Below are 23,429 nucleotides of genomic sequence, written 5' to 3' on the forward strand. Positions count from 1 at the left end.
TCCTCCTACACAAAATAAGTGCATAATTTCATTCCGTACAGAAATGTCCAGTCTAATGAAAAAAATGTTAAATTTGAGATTGTACAAACTTTTTACAGTGCCAATCGCAACCACGCTCTGACTTAGGATCTTCTGTTGATCACCTTCAGATGACGTGATGGTGGCAGGATGTCACATTCTAAATAAAGCTGGACAGGACAGAGTAGCAACTGTAATAAATCCATAATAAGCATTTCATTTGATAATTTCATAATAATTAAGACACTTAATACTAAAACATCAGGATTCTATCAAGAGATTAATAACTATTTTAAAATTATTTAAAATGTAGTTTGCCTTCAGTTCAACACCTTGCTGTCACTGAGATTATTTTTGTATTTCTCGTTTCAGAAAAACACACCTTAAATGTGAGCTCCCCTAAAGCTTTTATTTGCATCAAGGTAGCCAATGCAATTAACAATTCATATAGTTATGCAGGGATAGATGATTCAAATGTAATACCCGAAAATGATATAATATCAGTGGCAGGTAAATTAGTTTTTACAAAATGCTTACAAACTTTCTGTAGTGTTTATGTTAAACACCATGCACTAAATCAAACTGCACTGGAAAAAATGCAGAACAAAACTTAGTGTAAACACACTGCACTCTCCACTTTCTGTAAAGCACTATCAATGACTTGTTTTTCATAATGCATAGGCACTGTTCACCTCAATGTCTGAAGACATTCAACACAAAACAGAACAAGCACAGTTACTATGCAATGAAGACATGATGCCTCAGTCCACATTTGGAGGCGACCGTTACCCTCATATCCTCACTTCCTGAATTACACTTCTTGGCAGTCAACCCCACATATAAGGAAGACGAGAGTGGACCGGGTGACCGGGGGCAGCCTCCACCAATCATACACCACTCCCATGAACATAGAACTTACACCGACATATTTATAACATACACACACCACTGACTTAACAGTATTACTGCAGCACTGTCAAATATTGTACAGAATGGACATTCAAAGATCTTGGCATAAAGTATAAAAAAAGAAAATAATTGAATTCAATAATTAAAAGTGCAATTTAACAAACAAGTCCTTGTGCTCCCAAATGTCATTCATGGAAATCAATACTGAGAAATGTTTATGCTTTCATGTAGTACGTTGAAGCTAAAATGCAAATGCCTGAGAAACATTTATGAAGATAGTGTGTGATAACTGGAACTGCAAGTGGAGTGTTTGAAACAACCAAGGATTAGTAGTGGAGAAACCCAAACATCTGAAATACAAATAGAAATGGGCGTAACATAGAGGATAAGGAGTCCAGCTGTGTTGTACGTTTCAGATAGTATTGTCCTGGCTGTTGTTTAAAGTCGATGGGCAGAGAGAGTAGGGCTTCTCGCTGGTCAGACTGTTGAGTGCTCGAAGCACAGCGTCAGGCATGTGATCTGTGAGCATCCTGGGGCTGATCAAAATACTCCTGAATGCCATTTCGTTGGACCACTCCGCACGGTACCTGACCTGGGAAAAACAGGATCTGAGAAGAGAGGCGGGGAAAGAAAAACTTCAGGTTAAGTCCAAATGACAAGATTCCACAAGCCTTAAGCTTCTTTCCGTTTACCATTGACACATTTGTGTTGTTGCTAAGGTTACCGCCAGCATTTAAAAAACAAAACAAAAAAAATCATACTTATGTAGAAAAAGCCTAACCCTGTAAGAAGAAAAGTTGCAAAACCTTAAATGGGTGCATTCATAAACTTAATTTAACCATCTGAGCTCAAATCAGACCACTGTGTACAGCGTCACAGATGATTGTGTACACGAGAGATGTTGAACAAGTGGCTGCAAACTGGTACATATGATGCAAAATATTGCAAATGGGCCCAAATCATTATTTAGGTGTGATCCTGCTCTCAAGTTAAAAGAGCATATTGAGAAGTTGAGAAATACATCAAATAAAATGTAGCCACACTCAGACATATTTGAAATAGACTTACAGTTGAGGCATTGAGGTTGTATATTAATGCAAAGATCGTAGAATCCACAAGCTTTACCTTTTAAACTAAGCTTTAACAGTTCTGCTGTCAGTACTGGAGTCATCGATAAGTTATGTTAAGTCTGCCCTTCACTAGACTCCATGATCCTCATTCTTGTATAATGCTGGAGTTTGGAGTAATATTTTCTTTATAGATTTTACTGATGGAAGAAAACCCTCACTAACTACTGGATAACATTAATTGCGGCACCGTAATCTTGAGGCTGGATTGGCATTTTAATATAAAGTACTTACGAATAATGTGAAAAAAGTTCATTCAGCTTCTTAAAACTGCATCTAAAAGAAGGTGTTTGTTCTTTCAGAGGGAAAAGGCTAAATGTCTGTGTGTTTATTGTGCACTGCACGCAAATTTACTTATTCATTCATACATAAACTCCATCTGTAGTAAACAAACAAACATTTGACACACCTTCGTGTTGGTCCATCTTCTGTGATATGAAGAACACGTCCAGGCAGAAAGAGAGGCAGGTGGGTGGCCGTGTGTGCAGGAGAGTCATCGGATGCAAAGCTCTGATACGATGAAGAGGGACGAATGATCAGCGACTCCTCCCCCAGCAGCGGCTGGCTCAGCTGCTGTGCCCTCCTGTCGTCCATCTCAGTGGGGAAATCATCGGTGTCCCCTCCGAACAACTCGTACCAACATCCCTGCAGCAGGATGCGGTACTGAAACACAGGCGGAAGAATATGAGCTTCCTGTCTGTGTCTTATAATCCAGTCAGATATTGCAAACACTCACATTTTGAATCACTTACTTTAGGCTTAGTGCAGTTTGAAACTATTTTAAGAATCCTCCTCTTCAGATCCTCCATATTAGGAATGCTCAATCTGTAGAAAACAAAAAAATGCATATTAAGTGAAAGAAAAACAAATAATGGAAAGAAAAAACAACAAAAAAAGTAGAGTTGAGGCTCCTTCTCTGAGCCTCTAATAACAGAGCAGAGCCAAATAAAGAGTCTATATATAGTCTAAATATAGACTCAAATATAGAGTATATTATAGTAATATAGTAATATTATATTATATATTAAGAATATTATAGTAATATAGTAATATTATAGTAATATAGTTATATTGGGGTTTTGTAGACAAGCGTGTTCAGTCTTGTTGATACACAAACACCTATTTACCTTCAGTGATCCACAGTGAATCCAGATATACCGAATTAACCAACATACAATATTTGTTCACTGTCAATGATTACTTTAACAAAAACAAAAGCCAATTATATCTTATGATAGTGAACCATTTAATGTTAAAAACAAAAATTCTCAGTCTTACCTAGGGACCAGATCTTTTCCTAGCACGACTGACACGACAAAGTCCTTGGAGTAATCTGCTATGGCTTTACTGTACAAAGAGAAAATACGAAAAAAAATGTACAACGGAAGGAGGGTCCAGTAAATGGCATTTTAACATTTACCATATATTTTAACCTATAAATTCATACATGTGATATACTGGAGAGATTTTCTCTCATACGTTGTATTTCCACTTGTACGTAATATTGTGGCTTAATTCTTGGATTTCTTTTCATTTTTATTTCATTGCCAGGCTCCAGTGTGAAAGAGAGTGACACGCTCTCACTGGACCAACTTGTCTAAATAAAGGTTGAACGAATTAATAAATGACAGCAAGGGTAAGGATCTATACATTTTATGATTGTTTTCAAAAACATCTAAAAATTAGACAGCACTATGAATTATGCATTATTATATTATAGTGTGGAAAATTTCTATGAGCTATCAAACACAAACTCATATTCATATAACCTGTTCCTGCAAAAAGAAATAATTTATATTTTAAAGAGAGAGCCAGTGCAGGTCTGTCCACAGCCAAACTTTTATATGGTTTCTTACCTGATGAGTCCCCCTGGTGGAGAGAATGAGTAACACTGCAGGGTGGGGAAGGAGTTGCGCAAAAGGATGGCGAGCAGTGCAGCCGTACCAGCACCCAGACTGTGACCCGTGATGACCAGCTTATACTCCTACAGAAACAAAAATGTGCAATCGTCCTGCATACTTAGAGAATTATCAAACGTTATGGGTTTCTTTTTTCGTTTCTTTACAAAAATGTACATTTTATTGGCAGTTATACAATTTATTAATAAGTCAGTCTTGAAAACATCTTGAAACAAAAGCTCAGTCACAAATAAAGGGGTTTCCATCAAAAATGTAGTGCATGTTTTAAACCGCATTTAGAGAAAATATTAATAATCTTAAATAGTTCATGTGTGTCAGGATTAAACCAAGTCTGTTCCCCTTGCATATTCTGGTATTTTATTTTCATCTATTCAGCAACATCTTGAAATATTTCGCATTTTTTCACCAGCAATTCCAAACAGATTAGTGAAAATGTGCATTAAAACTAACGAATGGAGACCCACCTATAAAGATACTAGCATAGCTGACTTACACTGGACATACTACTCCACACAGCACATACCAGTGCATTATATAGATTCAATTTAGTTTCCAACCTCACTTCTTACCGGAGCAACAGAAAAAGCCTGGTTAAGGATTCCATCGTTGATCAGCTTCCTGTAGATGTAACCCGCTGCCTGACTTATGCCCTAAATTAGTCAGAGGTGCAGCAGCATTAGTTCCTAAAAAACAGCCTTCAATTCTTGTACAAAATACAGCTTGGACTGCTTACAAAGCTGTGGTGTTGTGTTTCAATAGACATTCACCTTGTGAGCATAGCAAGCTCCAGACACTCCTTCTATTGGCAGGTTCTCACACTCAGCAGACAGGTCTGTAAGGACATCCTGCAGGACACATGCTGAGTGAGATAAACCACAAACTGGGAAACTGGTTCGTATTAAATAATATGAAACATTTGTTCAGACTTAATGCTGGCACAAATAGTTCAGACTTGCTGTCACACACACACAAGAAAAAAACCTGAAAATCTTTTACCAAGGTCTCCATAATATATCCCTTTCCCCCAAACACACACTATGACTCTTACACTTCTGAGTCTTCTCTGTCTAGAGGTTATATATGACGTGTAATGTAAAACAAGGGGCATCTATATTTCTCACTCCATTTTGGGTGCATTCAACCAAAGTGTAGGCACTTAAAAGGACTTGTTCATGAAACAGACAAACTATTGCTCCCTGAAGAAGACATAGCTTTAATTAACTTGTGAAATAAATATAAGGAAATACCTGTGGATTTGAGTATGTGAACCTTTTGTTGTGTATTAGACCCTTATACTAATATGAAAATGACCATTACCAAGGTGCAGCTATTGTCTATAAAGACCAATGACATTACTGAAGAAAAGCTAAATATTGTTGTGTATACATATCTCTTTAAAAGGAGCAAACAAAAGTCTAAAAAAACGGTTTATAACAGGAAATGCCTCAAATAAAACACAGATAACAGAAACTATTTAAAGCCAACAAAACAGTAATGCTTTTGTATTATTCACAAACTGAGTGCTTAGTTCCAGCTCACCTTCAATGACAGGGTTCCTCTGACAGCCACCAGTACAGCTTCTCTCTTATGATCTAGAGCCACATAGAAGGGGATCTCATAGATCTGTAACAAAGATGGCCGGATTTTATGATCAGCAAGATATAGAAAAACACTTTTGAATCACTGATACTGTCAGAAGGAGGGTCAAGACTTCTAAAAAAAAGGCTAAAGGGCAGGAAACAAGAGGTGGAGTGAAATTCTGACCTGATTGTGAAAGCTGACATAGATGAAGTCTCTGTACTGCAAACCAGTGCTGTGCAGAATGGATGAAAAGTGACAGCTTAGATGGTCTCCTCCGACGACTTCATACTCAGCTGCGCGACTTCTACAGCTGAAACATACGCCACGTTATTTAGATTTGGGTTACCTAACAAACCGAGTGTAAAACAACAAAACATACACGCAACCTGAGGCAGCTTTAGATTTTACCGATGCCTGAGTGATATTGATTAAAGACATTAGACTTTCTAACCTAATCTGGCAGGTCTCACTGGCTTAGTGAAGGGAAGAATGCATCTTTACCAGTCTCCACTGAGTTTGCACGGTCCAGTAAGGAGGTTGGAGTAAATGTACAAGGGCCAACCATAAGCTGCAGCGGCAAATTGCATAAAGTGGGCTGCTTTCTCCAACTCAGCCTCTAAATCTTCTTCCTTCAAACAGTAAAAGATTACAAACATAGAAACAACAAAAATTCAAACTCAAAAGTGACTGATAAGCCTGACAGACTAACACTTACAATAGGAGAGGAAGGACTGTGACTAAGTACGACACTTGGATCTCTGCTGTGATCCAGCCGATCCTGCTCCTGGTGCAATAGAGCCAAGCCAGCTGCTATGTCACTGGCAACCAGGTCAGTGTCCTGCAACACACAAAATGATCCGGTTTAGTTTAGTTTGGTTTCACTTACAAAATACAGCATAGCATTGATAAAAACAAGAGTATTTGTAGGAGAGACTTGTTCATGGCCCTCTCCAGTGAATATTACACTTCATTAAAAGAAAATAACAAATAGACCAGAAAGACTCTAAACGTGTGGTTTGTGTTAAAGCCAATAACTGTTAGATGTAATGGACAAATTACAAAATGAGAGATGGTAAATCCTTACAGAGAAGAATCTACTGAAAAGCTGCGAGATGCTGGAGAACGCTGCTCTGTGGCTTTCATCCTGTGGCAGACAACAGCACAGGAGCCGTAGCCTGCACTCCCACACCTTGACGGCCAGAGTGCGAGCAGTGGAGAAAAACTGGGAACGCTCACTGCTTTGCATGTCTCGTACCCCCAGTGGCTCTATGACAGAAGGCTCAGGACGGGGGTTTCCCAGTGGGTCAAATACAAATACCACACCAACCACAGTGAAGAGCAGAATGATCCAGCTGTCGTGGTGAAGAAAGAAGCATGCTCAATTAAAAAACCTCTTTGACCATCTAAATCTATAAATAGGAACAAAGTCACAGCTCTGTGCCACCTACCTGGCAATCACTGCTGAGATGACAGCACCCACTGTGGCAGGATCACACCCTTTGCTGTCATCAGACACCCAGACAGCCCCCAGACAGGCCCACACCAGCTCGGGGATGTACAGAAGAGCTCGCAGGTAAACAAGTGCAGGTATAGAGCGCCGTGGGCCAGGGTTTGTGATGGTACCTGAAAAACAGTTATGGATATCCCTGAAACTAACAACAAAATATAAACCGACACTCTGCAACTTTGTCAGGGGGATGTTTAACAGACTGCAATTCGCTCAATGCTTATTATGTTAAAAAGGGTGGCAGAGTAAACTAATAGACTTTGTCAGTGTTCTGCTCAGCAAGAAACTGAAACTCTAATCAGTTGCTAAACAATGCTGTCTAATAAAGGTGACACCATGTTAAAAATCATTAGATCAGTCTAAAATAAATGTGCTGAAGTACACTACAAACTGCTGCAAGTTTATAGTTGTTAATATGAAGATTAAGACTTGTAAACATTCTCTTATGTGCACTAAAAGAGGTACACAAAGTCAACTTCTGCATTGGTTTTTATCAGTTTCTTTACAGTTGTGTTGGGTAAAGGTACAACTGCCTTGACCAACTTCCTCAGCAGCCTGCACAACATTTTGCAGAAAAACCGACACTTTGGTACTGTTACTGATTTGGATAAAACTATGTGAAAAAATAGCTAACCTGTTACAGAGAACCCCAAGAATGTTTTCTCATATCTAGATATACTTAGAGATTATGTTCCCAGATTTGTAAAATAGGACAACTGATTTACCTTGGGCACTGATGTAGACAATTGCACATAACGACAGGATGATGAATGCCAGCACAACCAACAATCCCACCAAGTAGCTGTGAAGAACTCCTCTCCCATTACAATCAAAATGACCCATATGATAACAGTACAGGATCACAGTGCCAATCCACCTTAAAAAAATGCACCAGAAGAAGACGGGAGTAAATAACCAATACAGACCTACTATAACAAAAAAAATTCAAGGAATCGTAGACATTAATGAAATTGAACATACCATAGTATTCGGACAAACAGTTCAACGCAGCCGGGGAAAACAAGGTCGTCACTGGCGATCCCCCACCGCCGACCAAACACCACCATTCCAGGCATTTTACAATTAAACTAGTCGATCTTAGCCCCAGTAAAAATTCTGCCACGGCTACTAAGACTAGATTCGCTTGAGCAATATGCACGCTACGTCATGCATGACTTCACTGGCAAAGCAGAACCTTTACGGGAATGTAACGTCCTTTTACCCACCGCGTTCACATTCTACTTTCCCGTGTTGCTTAATAAACGTTAACCCGAATTGGTTCCTAACAGTGTAACTTAAGCTAACTAAAAGTATCAGATAACGGTAGCGTTCCCTAATACACTTGATCTATATTTAATATCGTAAACACCGGTGGCTGCTGCTAGAGATGTATCAACATGTAGCTTGACGGATATTACAAAATGTTGAAGCTAACGATACAAAAATGTAGCTTAGCTAATGCTAGATCTAAAAATCTAAAGGTTTTGTGACAAAAATGAGTGCTAACCCCATAGGGCAAACACAACTATTTTGGAATCAATAAAAATGTGTATCTTTATACGTAAAACGCACTATGCATTCATCTTTAAATATTATAAAACACAGATAAGCGAAGAAAGCTGATATTGTTGTGCTCAAAAAGCAGCAGCGTCCGTCCACTGGTCGCACCCTATTGCAACAGAGAACATCCTACAAACGTTCCGGCGCAATTTCTTTTGATTTAGAACTAACTTAGCCGTTTGCTGATCCAAAATTCAGTGAAACAAAATTAGAGAAATTTGTATTTACTCCACGTAAAAATAACGCCCTGTCTATACACCACGTCAGACACAACAGATGTAATTGGTCCAAAATAATTTTAAACCACAGTACACGATAATAATAAATAATAATTAGTAAGCCTTTTATTTTTTTAAGTTAAGGATTATGAACACCATGGTGACGTTACGTCTTGATGGTAACTTAACGCTAATTCTTGCGCTGGTTAAAATCTGCATGTTTACTAACTACCAACCTATGTGTACTTTTACAACTAGGTCAGTGTTTGACCTGTTGCACAAAACAAGTCCTCACTATCCTTCTTGTTAAACATCAGTTTGCGTAGAATATTTTATATGCGTATATGAGAATAAATACATTCAGGACGCTATGTGGAGCTATATTTACTATAGATATGTTAATTATGAGGGGCTCAATATGTGGTTCCATGGTGTAATGGTTAGCACTCTGGACTCTGAATCCAGCGATCCGAGTTCAAATCTCGGTGGAACCTAAGTTTTCTTGGTTCAGAGTACAAATTATTGCTTTTACTATCAGAGTTATTATAAAATATTACAGAAACTAAATATTACAACGTTGCATTATCCTAACAAAAGTTGCTAGTGCTATTCAATAGCAGCAGCGGAGCCCAACAACTGTGTCTCGTTGAATAGTAGACGCTCCGACGTTAAGGACGTCAGTCCAACATGGCGGCGCACATAACACAGCGTTTATACTCTCTTTGTCGCAGTGTGGGAATCAGCGTGACTCCACAGCGTGTAAAAGTCAACATTGTTAGAGTAAAAGACATTAACCACATGTTACAGCCGAGTATTAGCTACGTGACCGGAGAGGCAGACACTACGCAGGTCAGTTAGATAACATTTGCAAATCCAGGCATGGTAATGTCAGAGGACTCGTTCATGTAACGTTACGTTAGATTAAATCCCAGGTGCTCATAAATATATAACACTCCGCAGTTTTGTTTTTTTAGACATTTAAGGAGTTTTGGGACCGAAGATACAGAGTATAACTTGGATACTGTGTTTTTAAAATGTACTATTGTGACTAAGCAAAAAGTCTTTAAGTTACAGAAGTCTGACAGAATATTGAACTTTCGATTAACGTTATTTTCACTTTTGCAGGACACTCAATTGCACGTTCCAGTGGGTAATTATAATATTATATATATACGTATATATATGTGTGTGTAGAATAAGATGTTAATTGGTTTTTATTGTATTTATTGTTAGAATTTTACTTTCAGATCGATTGACGGTATCTTACAGCAGAAGCAGTGGACCTGGTGGTCAGCATGTCAATAAAGGTGATCAAACTTGTTTCATTAAACTCTAACCCATACAATCCAAATACAGCGGCTCTGACATGAAATCTACTTTTACAAAGTTTTAATTTCTCAGTTTTTAGGTTGAATCTATTAGAAAGGTGATAATTCTACTATGTGTTTATTATTGAGGCCATATAGGAGTCACACTGGAGTGCAGTATAAGAGGTGGTTGTAATGTTTTATCCACCTCATTCATTTTAAATAGGGTGTATGTGGGGTGTATGTGACAGTATGACAGTATGTCTGGCAAAGACAGTATGTTTCTTTGTGTTACGGCCTACATGCTTGGACACATCCTGTGTCATCTCAATCAACAGTCAGCACTAAAACCGAGGTCCGATTCCACGTGCAAACAGCAGACTGGATCCCAGAAGAAGTCAGACAAAAAATCTTTGAAAAGGTTTGTTTTCGAATACTGTGGCATCGCAATAAAAGCCAGCATTGCTTATTGCAATTGAACACTTAAAGTATAAAATGTAGTTTCCATTTCATTGCACAGAACAAAAACCGCATCAATAAGGCTGGGGAGCTGCTGGTGACCTCAGAGCTGAGCCGGAGTCAGCAGAGGAACCTCTCTGACTGTATACAAAAGATCTCTGCCATCATAGCTGAGGCTAGCAAGAAGCCCCATGAACCAACAGCTGAAGATGTGGCTCTTAGAGCAGCTAGGTATTACCCAGAAGTAGAACATATTGTTTTTCAGTGCACCTCAATTATAATATGTGTCTTATCTGTGCCTTTTCATGTCAACTATGTTGTGCAGGTTAGAGAAGAGGAACAAGGAACGACTCAAACAGAAGAAGATTAATTCAGCAACCAAGCAGAGCAGACGAATAGACTTTGATTAAGTGCTTATTTTTCTACCTCCATATTTTAAATAAAGAATTATATATATAATTGTATTCGTCCAAGACTCCATCTGCTCTTGTTGAGTATCAGGGTCTACTTGTGTCTTTTCCCACAGTGTCCCCAGGGCAAAGACTGAATACACTGAACCCCAACTTAGTTACACCCTGTGAGTGTTGGCCAGCCCCCATCCGTGTGTGAGTGTGTGTGTGTGTGTATATATATCTCATGAAACGGAAACACTTCTTCTGATAGCACTTTGCTTTAATGTTTTGACTTACATTTTTGCTTGCCTTGTATCTGACCTGTAAGTCGCTTTGTATAAAACCATCTGCCAAATGACTAAATGTAAATGTCCATTCTGTGCAAAGTAAAAAAAAAATCTGAATTTCTTTTCCTATTCAGTACGAGAATTGTGCAGAGCAGTAGAGCAGAGGTAAACAACTCTTGAATATCATGTGGGATGTAAGTAACGAGAAAGTTCATATAAAGAATGACTGATATACGTACAAGTATAGTCAAATGAATGCAATAAGAAAGAAAGAAAATAGTAAACAAATAGGACATGAATAAATGTACAAATTGGAAAACAATTTAAATGGAAGTAAGACGTCATATGTAGTTTCTAGGATATGTATTCATTTCTGCATAAAGGTATTTGTATGTGTGTGCGCTTGAATGTTTGTTAAAATCCTTTATTTATACGGGTGTAATTGCTAAGTACTACAAGAGGAAAAAAATAATTAAAAACTAGCAGAGGATGGTTTCGATCCATCGACCTCTGGGTTATGGGCCCAGCACGCTTCCGCTGCGCCACTCTGCTCCGTGTTCAGCATCTGTTCTACGTTGGTATATAAGGCTTCTCGCTATCTTTCACCTAGATAAGAACTTTTTCACTTAATCTGAATCAGTTTTAATATGAAATATTTATAGACGTTGTTTCCATTTTTCTGCAAAAAGGTAATTATATGTGTGTGGGTTGTTTCCACGTTAATGTATTTATACAGTATTGATTTATTTGTGCATTTATGTGTCTCTATGCTGCTGAAGTAACGTTTGATGTCCGGCGCCTATCTTCTCCACAGCTGATTTGTTACGGGTAAGCGTTAAATTCCTAAAATTTGGGATTACGGAAGTCACGACGTCATGTCACATGACCATCCTTTAGGCACATGCAGCTAAGAAATCGGAATCTGAGGGGTGTGGTCAGTTTGATGCTTGGTTTGAAATTTCCAAGTTTTAGGAAGTAACGTATTGCATTGGTTATGCGGATTTGAGCGCTTTGGCTCTATTGCTTCCTGCTTTCTGAAGGATGTTGCTCGTCCAGCCAGGACGGGTCTGTTTGAATACTCTGTTGTGAGTGTATACTTTGGTGCGACGAGAAAGAAAGAGGGGGAAAGAAAAAAAAAAAAAAAAAGCGACCACGAAGGGACTCGAACCCTCAATCTTCTGATCCGAAGTCAGACGCCTTATCCATTAGGCCACGCGGTCAGATCGACAATGATGTGGGGATGTACAATAGAAATAATTAACAATTTTTTATTACCGCTACGAGCCGTAGTTCACTTGAAGCAGGAAAATTTAATTTGGCAAGTGTCGTCCCAGACTCCTCCTAAAGGTAACTTAAGGAAGTTTTGTGCCCTTAACTTCCCATTGTTGATAAAAGGCCATAGATGTTGTAATCATCAGCTCCCATCTTTATAATAAACAAGCCTGCCAGATAAAATATTTAATGTCTAAAATATTAAGGCAGCCCAAAACATACCCCGACCCTCTTCTCCCGAGATTATCACTTGAAATTGTAGTCGATTAATTGGTGCTGCTATCAAATCTGTCGTTAATATTTATAAGCATAAATGTATTCAACTCAATTTATTGAATCAAAATATTTTCCTAAGAACGTTTTTTGCGTTTATTTTTCCATTGTTCACTTTCCTGCACAGGTGTCTCAAGATGGGTCATCTTTTAATTGCTACAATATGAAAATGATCTGTCCTGAAAAACTTAATAAACCCAATGTCAAGTGCTGCAATGCACATTGCTTTTGCCTGATTAATGTAAACCTAATTACAGCAAATAAACTCAGAATGCATTAGAAAGCACCATTGCTTTATTAAAATGATAAAGTTGATTCACTAATGTTGTAAACTAATAACAGATTTTAATGAACCGTATCAAAATAATGACATAATAATAATGTGAAATGGTTAACAAAGCAAATTAGGCATGGTTTATTTTGACACATTGTTAGTGACGTTTACATATAGGCACTGATAAAATTAAAAAAAAATTAACAAATCCCACACAAATAAACAGCTACAATTTGATATTAGCTATCTTAAATATCCAAAAGATGAGGCGCCAGGCATTTTCAGTTGCAATAGGTAAGACATTACAGTACAGAAACTCTATGTACCTTTATAAAATAACAGGCTCTGGTTTGGCATTATATTCCCTATGCTAACACACATTACTCGCTCATAACATGAATCATTACCAATCATCCTAAAACAAATATGAGCGTTTACCTTAAATGCACATTATACACCACAGTTGTCTAGCAGAAATAAACTGCTGCAAGGTAACTTAACCTTTATTTCATCAGGGGTTAAGAGGATTTCAGTCCTCCACACTTTTTACACACATTAACCTCAAAACACGTAGGGTAAAGATTCCCTCAGTTGTCAGCTGCGTCTGTCTTCCACCTCACTGACGAATCCGATTTAAAATATTGGAGGCAATAACATTCATCATAACAAGGATTTATACATAAGAGGTTACCCAGTAAAGGCGTAAGTATTGTATATTTTGAAGAAAAAGGTGCAATATATTTGCAGGCTAGTTATATAGTGTGATAAGTCTGCTAGGTGTTAGACAAAGCCCTGGTTTAAACCTTATACTGGTACCAGTCCTACTATAATTACTACTAATTAATGTTCTAATTTCACTTTACTAACGACAAACTTACTTCTCTCTTATCTTTTCATTGCTTGGTTTTAAACTTAAATCTTTCCCCAACAACCAACAATACTCATACCTCACATGCAGCAAAAATGTTATGCTTTGCTATCATCACAGCTTTCAGGGCTTTTTTTATATTTTCTATGATTAGTAGCCATAATGCCCGGTGAGAACAACAATCTGCAGAGATTGTCTTTTGCAATGTTTCTCCAAGACAGGAGCATTTCAGTATTAAGGTTCAACTTAACCTGAATCTTATTTAGAACTGAACTAACTGTATATCATATACTGCAGATACTGCTAAATGTTATAAATAATCCTTGTATCTCATTGAGCAATTTTTTTTTTTTTTTTGGCTCAGTATTAAGTGATATTTCATATGACAAAGCACTAGTCACAGTGCCAGGGAGAAGGTGTCTAATTTATACATGTAAAATAAGTTTCAAGTCTGCGATTCTTTCCTGAAGTTTTATACTTAGTAGCCATTTTCTATCTCCAATGGCATGTGAGAAATTTCAATATAAAGTATTGTAAGTACACGTGTTTTCAAGTTATCAGCAACATTTTGGGAAATATACATATTTGTCTTCTTGCCCTGATTACATGAGAAGATTAATACCACACTCGTGCTTGTTGTCAGTTACATATGAAGCATCAGTTGCAGCGTGTTAGCTTAGCTTAACACAGCTGAGAGGAGAGATCAACAGCTAGCATTAGCCCAGCTAACATTAAAAATATCTACCTATGGTCAACAAACGTACAAAGCTAGGCTAGCTGCGTCCACATTTTCAGTCTGTCCATGCAGTAAATACGTACTAAGAGTGAGTCAGAACCTAACAATCTCCATGTGCCACTTTCTGTAAAGCTCACCAATTAACGTTCCATCGCACTCGGTCGATTTCCGCTAAAAACACAAGGTAACAATAACAAGCTATGATTCCTGCTCTTGGCCAAAGCGTAGCCTGGGCCCCCACGTCCTGTAGCGAGGCTGGCTAGTTTCCCCTTGTTCTTTAAGCTAAGCTACGTTAAATGGCCGTTGGCTGTAGCTTCTTGTTCACCATACAGTGCTACTGATCTCCTCTTTAATCAGGAAGAAAGCAAATAATCCCCTTTCCCAAAATGTCAAACTACTCCTATAAAGGCTAATTTAAACTTTAACAAGTACTAATTTGTTTCGTGATGTATTTAGTAGCACCTCAAGTTAATTCCTGACACAGACATCACTGTGGCCTGAGAGGATCCATCTTTGTCTTTCTTATTGTAATGTTAATAGTCAAAGTGTTAGTAGTTTCCATTATAATAAACCTAACAGATACAGTTCATGTTAATATTTCCACTTGTGTTCTTGTATGCCATTTTCTAGTGAAGCTTAAATATTTAGTGCACAAGAGGCATAATGCTCTTCATGTGTTACTGTGGTATATGCTGAAGGTAATAAGGCATTGAAGCAAGTCTATAGATAGTAGGAATACTGAGTGAAACCACACGTGGGGACTGAACTTAAACTAGTTCTTAAACTAGTAAACTGGTTCAGGGTATATTTATTTTTATAGGAACTGATTTTGCAAAGTTTGAATATGTATCACACGCCAATCAGATTCATGTGGATACTGGAAGGTTTTAGTTCTGGATGTACAGTGTGGTCTGATTTGACCTCGGCTGAGCTAAACTTTACTGCAGCTGTGAGAAATGTTCACACCAAACCCCTGCTGACAAGCCTGAGCACTAAACACTGAACCCGCACTCAGTTGTCCTCTCTAGACCCTAATTAGTGTTTACTAGATTTTCCAGACTTCCCAGATTTGCTAGCTTTAGCAGCTTTGTTGGCTTTGATGTCCATCTTAGTCTTCTGGATACGAGAGAAGATCTCCTTAAAAAGGGCCTTGTACTCTGGAGTGTTCTGTCCGAGCCGCTTGTCCACTGCCTCCACCTGTTTGCTGATGCTCTCAATGGCCTCAGGAGTGGAGGGGGATTGAGTGGGGGTAGGGGGAGGTGCCGGGGTGGGGCCCATGGCACAGTCTTTCATGGACGGGTCTCTGGAAACAGGTCGGGAAGTCTGGACCTCGGCATGGCACAGGCTCTCCTCATGGCGTCTACACTTCCCTAACAGCTCCTCGTATTTCTCCAGCAGGGCGTGGTACTGCTCATCCACCTCCCTGAGAATAGACATCCCTCTCTTTCTCACGCTGTTGGCGTGGAGAGCGTAGCTACCTCTCCTTCGGCCGGATGCATCACGAGCCACAATAGCGTTGAGGGCTGTGTCACTGCAGCTTTTCCTCACAGGGCTGGACTCGGGCAACGCCTCACCTCCGAGGCCTACTCCACCTTCAGTGCCCTCCCTTACGCCGCCTCCTGTGTCCCCAATCTCTGCCTCCAGAAAGGTGTCACTTTCTGGAGTGTTGTTTAGGACAGTCTGGGTGAGAGCCACTCCGTCATCTTCGCTGCTTAGCAGGAAAGTCCGAGCGCGACGTAGCTGCTGCAGCTCCTGTAGCTCCACCTCTAACTCCCGTACCCTCTCCTGGCAGCTCTCAGCATCCTGGAAACAAAGACATTTTTACACTGAGATCTACAGTTTATTCAAATTGTATTAATCATAATACAGTATTTAGTTTTGTCCAAACTGACTTTAGTATCTTTAGGGAATTATTAAAGAGATTCTGTCCATCACACCTGCACTCGTGTCTGCAGCCGGGAGAACTCTGAAAGTAGGAGGTTGCACTCCCTCTCCACCCCTTCTCTGCGACCCCTCTCGGTCCGGATGGCTGTTCGCAGAGCTGACACCGCCTCCCTCAGATGCTGGTTCTCCTCTTCGAAAGGTTGACGCTTTGTTTCCACAGTAAAGCTCTCAGCTCTGCCCACTACAAACTCATCCTCATATCTGACAAAATAACAAATAAATAGTTTGTTTGTTATTCGCAGTGCTTTTGTGGTAGTGAAAGTGATTCTGGAAGAATTGACAAGTACCTGGGTGCTGTGCAAAGCTCCCTCAGGCAAGGGAAAGAGTGGATGGTCTTGCGTCGTTCCCTCTTTTCCCTCCGGACTCTGAGTTGTTCCATGGAGTGAAGCTGCTCCACCTGCCCTGAGAGAGACTCCACCTGGTTCTGCAAAGCCTCAATGGTCCCTGTTAACCTGATGCACCAGTAAAGGCAAACATTTAGGCAGCAATTGAGGACAATGAAGGCAAAGAGAAAAGAAAACTTCTATAGTCTCACTTACATCTCTATCTTTTGTTGCGAGGCTTTGCTGTCCATCACTAGTGAGTGGTTGGTGCGTTCCAGCTCTCTGGCAGTCCCGTCCAGCTGCTCGTACACTTTGGCATGCTGTTCGTTCATGTCCCGAAGAACCTCGAGCTGCTTCGACAGGTACTGTTACACATACACACGCATTACAACAATGATAGAGATGAATAACAATGAATATAATGTATGTAAAGCAACATTGCAAATTAGGAATCCAGACAACAGTATTGCATCGCACAACTTCACTGTCTCTTTCACTTTTGACCCTTCGTGTGTCATTTGTGTGATTGTCAGTTACTTTGCAGGATTTATCGCCTGTTTCAATATATAAGTAAAAAGAAAACTTAATGAGAAATAATTCTATATATGTAGATGATATTTTATTCTCCATCTGCCTAAATCCTTTTGGAGGCACTGTATCATTCATACCTCAATCTCATGCACTTGCTCTTCATTGGTGATGTACATCTGCTGCAACGAGTCCTCCAGCTCCTTGTTTCTCTCCAGCAGAGTCTTCCCCAGCTCAGCTGCCAAGTGGAGATCTAGAATTTGGAGTAAATTTCCAAAAAGGGTGAACAAATGAGTCTTTAAGAGAAGTGTAAAGTGTAGGAATGTTAATACAAAGCATGAAAAAAAAAGGCCCTGGAAAGAGAAGGCACAGTTAGGAACAGGAGGAGGAAAAGATGAAGCAGGAAGGTAGAAATATTATGAATTAGACGTATGTAGTATTAAAAGGAAATGATAGAAGGGGAAATTAAAACATAGATAAATTAGGCTAAAGAAGACTGCAGTCGCACAATTTATATTATCCATTTTCATAATTGATTGGGCACATTCTATTTTAGGGTAGGTTATAAAAGAATTTGGAACAAAATGGTCAAAGGGTTTATTATGTCATCTATGTCTGTCAGAGACTAGAGAGAGGGGACCACAAAGACTGAGAGACAGTGCTCGTCCCTGCAGTACGTCTTCCTCCAGGACCTGGTCTCACTACTGACCGAATATGAAGGTCGAATACTGCTGCCAAGAGCATTTGGAAAAACACCCCTCCATTGCGATTAGGACAGGAATAGGCTGACGTTTAACATGCTGGGGTGCTGGAGGTCAATTTGCCTTTAATGTGTTAAATTAAAGTGCCATCTTCTTTCTGCCACCTGTTAAACCAAACAGTAATGTTCAAATCGCCTCGCTTTTTAATGCTTTTTTGGGAGGGGGATGCCAAAGTAAGATGAGTCACTGTCACTGTTCTTGCTGTGCTCTGACTCAGCGTTGTTGAGGGCCCATACTGTTGGGTCAGCAGGATATGCTTTACAATCTCTCAGAGAGAACGTGGAGGACTAAACCAAATAGTCAACAAAACCGTCTCTCATACAGTCCAGGCTCTGGCTTTGAAAGGTAATAGTGATCACTAGCTCTTTATACCTACTACTGAACTGCAATGCTGCACAGATTTACCTCTTACTGCATTTGTGCCATGTTGAAATGGACTAAGCTATATAGAGGCCACATGTGGCTCCGTGATTAGGGTTAATCGAAATAACTGATAAACATCCGTTAGATCACCAACAAACACATTCAGTTATAGATCTAATATTATGTCTGTCACTGTCCACATTAGTTTTTTTCCTGTTGTTGTGGTTATAAACATTCAGGGTAAAATGTGAATGGTCAGCACTTATATAGCGCTTTTCTGCCTAACGGTGCCCAAAAAAACTTTACATGTCGTTTCACATTCACCCACCTGCAAGGCGCTTATCTGACTCCCTCAGTGTATCACTAATATATATTTTAATTTTTATGATAGAAATAGTCTTCTTATAATTTGTTGAGCTGGAGACCTAAAAAATACAGTTCAAGAAGCACATTACATTTGTTGTGTGGTCAGAAAGATGTAAAAATTAATACTTTTCTTGCTCTTGCTTGATGTGTAAATAGGAAACTTGTTGTTTTCATCTTTGGGTTACGAGCTTTGGCAGTGTTAGCAACATGGGTACCCATGGTTAATTGGCAAACACTGAAAGAAGCAAATGAAATGATCATTTCATAAATATCAGATTTTCTGTGGGCTGGAAATAACTCATGTAGTAGATCATACAGTAACATCCCAGTCAATAGTGTTAGTCTAACCAGAAATAATTAAAGAGTTAGAGCTAGTCTTACCCAGGCCAATCTGACTACTTTAAAACCAAATACCAAGAGGGAAACGGGACAACCAAAACACTGCTCACATTCAGCTGGGAATTTCTGTTTGACTGCCAGAGAGAGAAAGTGAACACTTGTCAGCCAAAAGCTTTAGAGACAAACGAATGACAGCAAAGGAGGAGGAGAAACGAGTGTAGGAGTAAAACAAGCAGAAGGAAAGAAGTCGATCGATAAAACCGACCGCACAAACAACTTAACTAGTCGATACTCTGCACGGACAATTGTCTGTTTGCTGCAGACAGATGTCCGGCTTGACCCGCGCCAGATGAAAGACGTAATCACATCATGTATGAAGAAGACACTTCCTGTGTGCTCAGAGGAAGCAGCTGCAACCAGTGTTTGTGCTCAAATCTTGCACTTGCACTTTTGACACGGCTAACGCAAGGAAAGGTTCCGAACTGGTTTGTGTGCACAACGTGCTTGTATCTACACAGTATATTCATCTATAGATTGTATGTGGTGAGCTCTTTCACAGACAGTTTTTTTTTTTTTTTAGTAGGTGTGTATCGCCCATGAGATTCATTGGAATGTGGAAAACAAGACATCTCCTCCTCTTTTCCTGTGTTGCAGACCTGTTTTCTACAGAAAAGCATGTAGATCCACTCAGAAGTCACGTTTATTTCAGTATTATAAACTGCCCTTTTTTCATGATGCTTCAAAAGCAACAAGATTTTTATGGTCAATACTTACGCCCATTAATATTCTGTCCTCAGGTGGGTTAAACGTATAAAGCTGTAGCAGGAGCCTTTAACCAGTGGAGAAGGCCTCTCATCAAATATCAGTCAAATCAAGAAGACTACAGCCTCAGCTACTACAGCCACCTATTTGCTGGTTGGACATGAGCCAGTAGAGGCTCTAGCTAACACACAATAGCCCCAAACAAAGAAGCATCCTGATTACACGTCTGCATCTCTCTTCTGTTCCTACTTTAAGATGTGAAATATGAGCTGTAACTCCATCGCAACAGGTTTAAACATTCCACAGGAGGACTCTCATTCTGAATTTGAAGTCTGTTATATTTTTACACAAACAGTGTTTTTTCTTACCAAAACATTCTAGTACTAGTAAAGTGACGCTGTGCGATGGATACAAACTTTTATCAACTAAATTTCGATGAAAATTGTTTTTACAGATTATTTTAAATTGCAAAAAAAATAAAAAATCATACACTAATGTTACATACAATAGTGGAATATGCATACTTCTAAGCTCCATCACGTCAAATGTCTTATTTAGCTTTCTAACAAATATCTGCAGGATTTAATTTATTATTCTTTCTTGCTTTTATTTTGAGTGCGATTAAGCAAATATCAGCATGTGCCATGGTAAACATTATGCCTCAAAACCATCAGGAAACTGAACAAAATTCCAAGTCTCTCTCACTCACCATTACTAAATCCCACTTCTTTGTTATATTTACTGCATTAAATGAGTCTCTGCTTTCAGGAACATTCCTTTTCAGAACTCTGACATGGATTTATCTCTTATTTCTATATAATTAGTATCAATTTACTGTGCATACTGTAGAGGAAACGTCTTGGTACATAAACAGGAAACTACAGACCTCTGAAAGAAATTGTTGAACGTTATTTCTCAACACAGAGTGAATTGTGGTGGAGAAATGTAGAATCTTTCATCAGTTGTGGGTATGTGTTACTTTGGGGACCAGACTGCTGCCCTAAGGTACAAGGCTTAAAGGTAACGCATTTAAATGCACAAAGTCAAAACACTGAAATCAGCTTAAAATCATGATGTGTTTTCCATCGAAATTCTAAAATATGTAACACAAATACGTCCAGAAGTGTCACACCAGCTCAGGTGTGCTCTGTTTTTTTCTCTTCTTTATTTATTATTATTATTTTCTGTATTTACTTTGCTTTTTCCTCGTCAGCATCTCCCAAAATAAAGACTACAGAGGATCTATTTTCACCGTCAGGCCAACTGATGTATGACACTCAGTGCACTAGAAAAAAAATGTCTATCTAATAAATCTGTTACATCATGACTGCAAGTACGTGCACGTTTGTGTGTGCACGTGTGTTTCTATTTCAGTCAAATCTCAGCGCCACTTCACATCAGCTAGTGGAAATGTGCCTGGCACAGGGACAAGTGATTGAGGATGAAGACAGTCAGGAAATAAAGTCAGAGGTCAATCATTTGTCTTCGGTAACTGATGATTAACTTTTAGAAAATGTGAATTTGTAATCCACGTAATTTAAGACAAAATGATGTTTTCTGAAAGTGTATATGATTTTTAGTCCAACCCAAAACCCAAAGTGTGATCTCATCGAAAACGTCACTTTGATAGAATTGTCCATACACGTTCAAATTATTATTTCTTACTAATAATAATTTGTCTTTTAAGTCTCTTTACAAATTTAGGAACACTACCCACTATAACATACAGTCTGTAAATGAAATAGAGTCAGTTACTGTACGGTGCAGGTGGCCTTAATAGAAACACATAGCTGCTTCTGAAATAGGTTAATATGGCAAAGACTGATTGGGGAGCTGTCCTGCTGGGTCTTTTATGCAAGATTCTCCTATGTGAAAATCAAAGCAACATATTATTATTATTATTATTATTATTATTATTATTATTATAAGGTTTTCTGATATTTTTAGAAACCTAAATGCAAGTATTTGGCAAATTAATCCACAATGCAAATATTTGCTGTTCTAAACCGTCTTAGGGTTAAAATACATGAAGGAAAATACTACAACCTGCCTCAGTACAGCCGATGGTTAATTGGAGTTGCACCATTATTTAGAATCATTTTAAATCATTAGTAAATATGAATATGCTCGTTCGGACTAAAATAATTAGTTCAAATAATGAGTAACCAGTGCTTCCTTAATAATTCGAACCTGTGTCATGAAATTGTTGAATTTCATATAAAGCTGTACAAAATGGGATAAAATATTAATTATTTATAAAATCTTGATTTTAGTTGTCCTTATATATTTGATTAGATCAGACACTAACATTGTTCACAGTGTGATGCTGACACTTTCCACCACAAGGCCCTGCTTGGCATGCTTTCAATGCATTGTTGACAAAGAAGCACAGCCTGCACATTTTACTCCTTCAGTTTTGAGCCCGGCTGCTCTAAAATGATGCAAAAAGCTCTAAAAGACTTGTGTTGTCGTCTCCTAATGTGACAGAGAGTCTTTGTTAAGAGGAGGCCAGCTGACCGGCCGGCGCCAGCAGCTGTGAGGTGATGCTGCGGCCAGGGAGGATGGTGTCTTGTCTTACCCTGCTCCAGGTCCTGTTGGTCGTACCATGGCTCTTCCTCTTCGGTCACGAATTCCTCCATTCTGGCTGAATTTAACATGGGTTATCTCGTCACTCTGAACCAGAAACAACCTCCGTCTGGACAAAAGAGCTCCTTCACGCTGGAGCTGCGCACAGGCTTTTTTTTTTTTTTTCAGTCGGGCTGTCTCCTGTTGTGGCTCTGCGTGTTTCCTCTCTCCTTCCTCTCCCCTGTTTCCTCTCCGCGGTCACTCCCACCTCTCCATCTCATCCCCCCCATCACCGCCCAGCACCGGCCCATCCCGGCGCTCTCAGCCGCGGCTGCTGTAGGAGATCCTCAAACGTGGCAGTGATGTTGCAACAGCAGCATTTCCTTCCTCCCTGTTTTCCAGAGGCAGACGCACGGTGCCTTCACGTGCTGCTCGTAAGCTTCACATCATTATTATTGTTTTGTTTCGACTCTCACACTTTAGGTCAAGTGCGCCCTCTAGATTTCTTCCATTGTATAATTGACAATAAATTTTCCAAAAGTTATGTAAAGATGATACACCATATAGTCTAATTTATAACGAAGCTACAATCTCAGACAGCATCTAAATGTTACAATATTTCATACAGCAGACGTGGATGCAGCTCTAATGATGCCTGCAAAATTATTCCAACTAAATGCTTATTACACCACCGAGGTATATATGTTTAATCATCTTTGCTTCAAAAAGCCCATTAATAAAAGCAATTTAACAGATAAACACAGATAGTGT

The 23,429-nt window shown here is 39.1% G+C and overlaps 3 protein-coding genes and 2 non-coding genes across 7 annotated transcripts; 2 read left to right on the forward strand and 3 right to left on the reverse strand.

The window, feature by feature from the left end:
• Positions 1-406: 406 nt before the first annotated feature.
• daglb (diacylglycerol lipase, beta) lies at positions 407-8,735 on the reverse strand. 2 transcript variants are annotated; one of them, XM_067488310.1, is made up of 15 exons: positions 8,043-8,734; positions 7,787-7,938; positions 7,003-7,177; positions 6,639-6,906; positions 6,270-6,392; positions 6,056-6,183; positions 5,738-5,864; positions 5,513-5,596; positions 4,741-4,818; positions 4,543-4,623; positions 3,911-4,038; positions 3,333-3,401; positions 2,807-2,879; positions 2,464-2,717; positions 407-1,535 (listed from the first exon to the last, which is right to left on the reverse strand). In XM_067488310.1, exons 1-15 carry the CDS (start codon positions 8,135-8,137, stop codon positions 1,340-1,342), a joined length of 2,031 nt encoding a protein of 676 aa, XP_067344411.1. In that variant the 5' UTR covers positions 8,138-8,734; the 3' UTR covers positions 407-1,339. The 2 variants fall into 2 exon arrangements, with proteins under 2 accessions (XP_067344411.1, XP_067344412.1); XM_067488311.1 differs by lacking the exons at positions 4,543-4,623; positions 4,741-4,818 and having other exon boundaries at positions 8,043-8,735.
• A 526-nt stretch (positions 8,736-9,261) lies between these two features.
• trnaq-cug (transfer RNA glutamine (anticodon CUG)) lies at positions 9,262-9,333 on the forward strand. The gene has a single exon. It is a non-coding gene; the product is annotated as a tRNA-Gln (tRNA).
• Positions 9,334-9,505: 172 nt separating this feature from the next.
• On the forward strand, positions 9,506-11,360 carry mrpl58 (mitochondrial ribosomal protein L58). Of its 2 annotated transcripts, XM_067488313.1 has the most exons (7): positions 9,506-9,688; positions 9,965-9,989; positions 10,087-10,146; positions 10,485-10,567; positions 10,667-10,836; positions 10,931-11,015; positions 11,132-11,360. In XM_067488313.1, exons 1-6 carry the CDS (start codon positions 9,527-9,529, stop codon positions 11,013-11,015), a joined length of 585 nt encoding a protein of 194 aa, XP_067344414.1. In that variant the 5' UTR covers positions 9,506-9,526; the 3' UTR covers positions 11,132-11,360. The 2 variants fall into 2 exon arrangements, with proteins under 2 accessions (XP_067344414.1, XP_067344413.1); XM_067488312.1 differs by having other exon boundaries at positions 10,931-11,360.
• A 1,071-nt stretch (positions 11,361-12,431) lies between these two features.
• Positions 12,432-12,504, reverse strand: trnar-ucg (transfer RNA arginine (anticodon UCG)). Its single transcript has one exon. It is a non-coding gene; the product is annotated as a tRNA-Arg (tRNA).
• Positions 12,505-13,220: 716 nt separating this feature from the next.
• On the reverse strand, positions 13,221-23,062 carry LOC137105747 (cerebellar degeneration-related protein 2-like). The gene is made up of 6 exons (XM_067488314.1): positions 22,672-23,062; positions 17,643-17,755; positions 17,191-17,339; positions 16,939-17,103; positions 16,645-16,852; positions 13,221-16,510 (listed from the first exon to the last, which is right to left on the reverse strand). Exons 1-6 carry the CDS (start codon positions 22,748-22,750, stop codon positions 15,743-15,745), a joined length of 1,482 nt encoding a protein of 493 aa, XP_067344415.1. The 5' UTR covers positions 22,751-23,062; the 3' UTR covers positions 13,221-15,742.
• Positions 23,063-23,429: the final 367 nt, after the last annotated feature.

The sequence above is a fragment of the Channa argus genome, chromosome 20, assembly GCF_033026475.1.
Source record: "Channa argus isolate prfri chromosome 20, Channa argus male v1.0, whole genome shotgun sequence".
Taxonomy (NCBI): Eukaryota; Metazoa; Chordata; class Actinopteri; order Anabantiformes; family Channidae; genus Channa; species Channa argus.